This window comes from Pseudorasbora parva, chromosome 22 (assembly GCF_024679245.1).
Source record: "Pseudorasbora parva isolate DD20220531a chromosome 22, ASM2467924v1, whole genome shotgun sequence".
In the NCBI taxonomy this organism is placed as follows: Eukaryota; Metazoa; Chordata; class Actinopteri; order Cypriniformes; family Gobionidae; genus Pseudorasbora; species Pseudorasbora parva.
Window position 1 is genome coordinate 25,637,612 of NC_090193.1, and position 4,642 is coordinate 25,642,253.

Here is a 4,642-nt window from a genome sequence, read left to right on the forward strand (position 1 = left end):
GGAATATTATTTCACTAACGATTCCGCAGTGAAATGAAGCAAACACGCGTAATGTCTTCACCACGTGAGCTGGAACTTCATAAAAAATAAACGAAGTTGTTTTTCCACAACCAGGAAAAGCACAATATCTTGCTATCTTCTTCGACATGTTTATTGCTGCTGGCTAGCGTGATCCGAACAGCTCCATAAGTCGTGGGCGGGGCTACTGAATTAGACGTGCTTACTTTTCTGTAGAGGCTGTGTTTCGCAACACGATGACGGTTTTCAACTCTGAAACTTACAGGATATTCTTATATTACCATGACCTTATAGATATCACAAGCTCAAGGGAAAGTTGATTTCTCAATTCATCATTCCTTTAAGTTGTGATCCAGTGTTAATTTTGTTGAAGAAAAATTGTGAATAATTGTTTTGGATGACAAAAACTATGAAGAAAATCTACTGTCATTTTCGTCAACGGATAAAAATAAGACAAATGGTAGAGATAGATGAATAGTGAAGATAGATGCGCACATTGTAATGTGATCTAACCGCGTGAAACTGCCACTGTCTGTTCAGGCTGCTTCAGAGCAGGTCGCAAACAATATGCCTGGTATCCCTGGTGCATGCCATGTTTCCCTGAACTGTCCAAGCCGCCAAGGTTTCTTGAACTGTCCGAGCCGGCATGTCTCCCTGAACTGGTCGAGTCGCCATGGCTCCCTGAATTGTCTGAGCCTCCGTGGTCTTCTGAGCTTCCGCCGCTTCCAGTGCCTCCATGGTTCCTTGAGCTGTCTGGGCCTCCATGGCTTCAGATCCACCCACGCTCCACACCCCAGGCTCACCATTCCAAATCCTAGTCATGTTCCCCTTCACGGGCCTGGCCCGCACCATGCCTAGTCCTTGGCATGTTCCCCTGTACGGGCCTGGCCCACCATCCCTCCCCAAGACCGCCCTCCTAGAGTTGTAAAAGGGGCTCAATCACATACGCTCTGTGTCTGTCCTTGGACTTTTACGTTGAAGTGTTTCCTGTGCTTTATTTTGTAGATTTTTTTGTTTTGTTTTTTTGTTGTTTTTCATGTTGATTAGTCTTCCCATGTGTATATTGTTTCCTTGTTACTGTTGTTAAGCTTGTTTGCCCCTGTGTATTTATAGCCCGTGTTTCGTTTCCGTCAGTTGTTGAACATGATGTTACCTGTTTGTTTTTTGTTTTTTTTGGTTAGCATGTTAGCTTTTGTTTCCATGGTTCCTTTTGTTTGTATAGTTGTTTCTTTATTAAACCCCTGCACTTAGATCAATGCCTCAGCCTACTTTCTCTAGACATTACAACATTAGATCTTATGAAATTTAGTCGAATGAAACTAGACTAAAAACAATTTCACAAATCCACACAATCTGAAAATTAGAGTGAGAGTTCCCCATGCAGAACATGCAGATTCACTGCATTGACCAACAGAAATCTGCTGGTATGAAAGTTACTTCTGTGTGAGCCGTGCTTCTAAAAGTATTGACAACAATAAACCTTTAATTGGCTGTGAAATTTGAATGACATATTGCTAATGTGACCGTGCCTTTGCACTATCATTTTAATTATTCCTAATTGACTTGTGACGGAAGTCTATAAAAGTATATATTGAACATTTTAACCTATCTACTCTGTTCAAAAGCAAAAAAAAGTGTACAATATGTAACACCGGGAAACCACAACAGCTCAGAGACTTCTTAAATTAGCTTTCTTATGATCAGTTTGTTGCACAGTTAAATTATAAACAAAATTATCTCACCAACCATCTTGTATATGTTTTTCTCACTTCTTCTTTTTCCCTTTCTACTAGCATGGTGCTTTTTCTCTTAGTCTTGCTTAATGGAAGTAATTGTGAATGAGAAAATTGCTAATACTTGCATTAAGATTCTAATGTCAGTTATTGGGGGGGAAAACGATTTCAAAAAGTTTAAAAAGCAATTACAACAATGACCCAATTAGCAGTAAATCCCTCTAAGAACTAATATTATGGAGATAAAAAATCAATATATCAGTGCTTCACATTTTCAGCACTGACGTTTGATAAAATGCACCTCTGTGTGATAAATTGAAACGGTTTAAGGAAATAGAGAGGAGAGAGAGAGCGAGCCTGCTATTGCAGTTTGTGGTTTTTAAGCATGTGATGTGCTTGGTTTTCTCCACTTTGCCCATCACTTGTGCACAGATGGCAAGCAGCACAGAGATGGCACTCACTGATGTTACAATGAGCTCCACAAGCAACTACGATAATGATCTTGATTATCCAGCGAACTTCACGGATTACTACGACTACAACCTTATCGAGAACGATTTTGTATATCCGCCCATGTCCAACATCTACATTCCTCTGCTTTACCTTATCATGTTCTTCATTGGCTTCTTGGGGAACCTGTTTGTCATTGTGGTCATCGGCAAACGGCGTCAGAGAAATGGACGACTTGTGGACATCTTCGTAATGAACTTGGCGTTAGCTGACCTTGTGTTTGTTCTCACGTTGCCAATGTGGGCAGATTCGGCGCTAAATGGTATCTGGCGCTTCGGTGAGGTCATGTGCAAGATCAGCAGCTACATCATTGCGGTCAACCGCTTTTCCAACATCTTCTTCCTCACCTGCATGAGCGTGGACCGGTACTTGGCTGTCGTGCGCCTCATGGACTCTCGGTTCCTACGGAGCAGCAAGTGTGTGCAAATCACCTGTGGCATGGTGTGGATCGTTTCTTTCTTTCTTGGAATTCCATCATTGGTGTACCGTCGGTTGATGGACGATGCGTCGTGTTCGGAGGATTCGAAATCCTCTTTTGTCCAAGGAATGAATCTCCTGACAATATGTCTAACCTTCCTGCTCCCTGTACTGATTCTAGGCCTCTGTTATGGGTCGATTTTGGTTAACCTGCGGCGTCACAGTCACACTGCTGTAAACTCACGTGCAGAAGCCAGACGTCGGCATTCCCTTAAGATTGTGGTGGCCATAATTGTGGCCTTTCTGATCTCCTGGCTTCCTTTCAATTTATTCAAGGCCATCCAGGTCATCTTACTGATGATCAGGGGAGATCTTAGCAGGGACACAAGGTCGATCATACTTGGTGGACTCACGCTGTCCTGCTGCCTGGCATTCCTCAACAGTTGTGTAAACCCAGCCATCTACTTTTTTCTGGATCATCATTTCAGGCACAGAGCCTGGTCCCTGTGTCTGAGCTGCCTGGGTCAAGGAGACGTACACCAGAGCCACATCTCCTCTAATTCTTTCTCTTATGGCACTTCTGAGACTTACTCTGGAAATTCTTCAACCCGCGGGCGGCTTTTCTCACTTACTCAGAAGGAGTGAAATCTGCTGTTTTCAGAACGCATTCTTTGAAACTGATATATAGGCCTACACAACCTTTAATATGAATTAATCATACTGGGCATTAATATTGCATATTCCTGAATTTAAAAAAAAAAACAGGTTTCTTTTTTTATATTTACTTGTGCACTGTATAAAAAAAAATCATTTTACCATTTGAAAATTTTCTAGTGACTGATCACATCTACATTTTCCATTTGGCCAAATTTAATTTCTGTAAATTGATGCAATTCAATTAACAGAAATTCAATTTGGCCAACTGAAAATTTTAGATGTGATCAGTCACTAGAAAATTTTCAGTTGGAGACCTGATTTTTATTTTTAATTTTTATTTTTTTTACAGTGTGTATGTTTGCTAAGTAATCGATATTTCGAGCAATGTTCTATACATTTAATTTACTTCATAAAAATAAATTATGCTTTGAACATATTATGTTCAAGATTAATTAAAATAAATTGCAAGCAATGTAGGCATGCATGGAAACATTTTTTGACAGTAAAATTAAGTAATCTATAAAGCATAAATAATACATGGTCATTATAAATCAATTTAGTGTCAATTATGCATATTCAGAATGTATTAATAGAAATTAAATATACTGAATAACTTTCTTTTTTACTTTTACTTGAGTATGTTTAGTAGTCAATCAACATGTTAAATGTCAGTGTTCTATACATTTCTATCTTTAATTTATTTCATTAAAATAAATAATGCATTTGTGAACATATTACTTAATGTACAAGATGAATTAAAGTAAATCGCAAGCATGTATTGAAACATTTTTGTAAAATGTTTAGGACAGTACATTTCAGTAATCTAGAAAGCATTATTAATCTACATGGACATCTCATAGCCATTTAATGACAATTGTGAATATTCAGAATGTATCACTATTAGATGAAATTTTGCTAACTTGTTTATTTTTTACTTGTGTATGTGCTAATAATAAACTTTCTCACTGCAGTCAATCTCGATCGATTTTCTTAAGAATATTGTAAACACTTGTAACATTGTATATGTAAATCCCTAAATCCAAACATGTTTTTAAATAAAATAAAATAAAAAAATAAAAAACAGATTTAAGAAACATTTCATCAGCCATTGCCTACCGTTCATAGGAGCCAAGGATTTAGCGTCCTACTTCGAAACCATGGCACTGATCAGTAATTATCACTACATTCAATGAACCAATGAAGATGGCAAATGGTTTGTAGCGCACAGGTTTCATTTTATTCTGGAGAAATTTGTTCATGAGAAAGAGTGGGCAGCTGTGAGATTTTAGAGTTCAATGGTTCATCCT

The 4,642-nt window shown here is 38.4% G+C and overlaps 1 protein-coding gene across 1 annotated transcript; it reads left to right on the forward strand.

Moving 5' to 3' along the window:
• Window positions 1–2,183: 2,183 nt before the first annotated feature.
• Window positions 2,184–3,517, forward strand: gpr25 (G protein-coupled receptor 25). Its single transcript, XM_067431867.1, has one exon. The coding sequence runs from the start codon at window positions 2,184–2,186 to the stop codon at window positions 3,321–3,323; it is 1,140 nt and encodes a 379-aa protein (XP_067287968.1). The 3' UTR covers window positions 3,324–3,517.
• The last annotated feature ends 1,125 nt before the right edge of the window (window positions 3,518–4,642 follow it).

What these genes read in the sequence shown, in the direction of transcription:
- gpr25 (XM_067431867.1), top strand. Translation starts at nt 2,184, where the DNA reads ATGGCAAGCAGCACAGAGATGGCACTCACTGATGTTACAATGAGCTCC.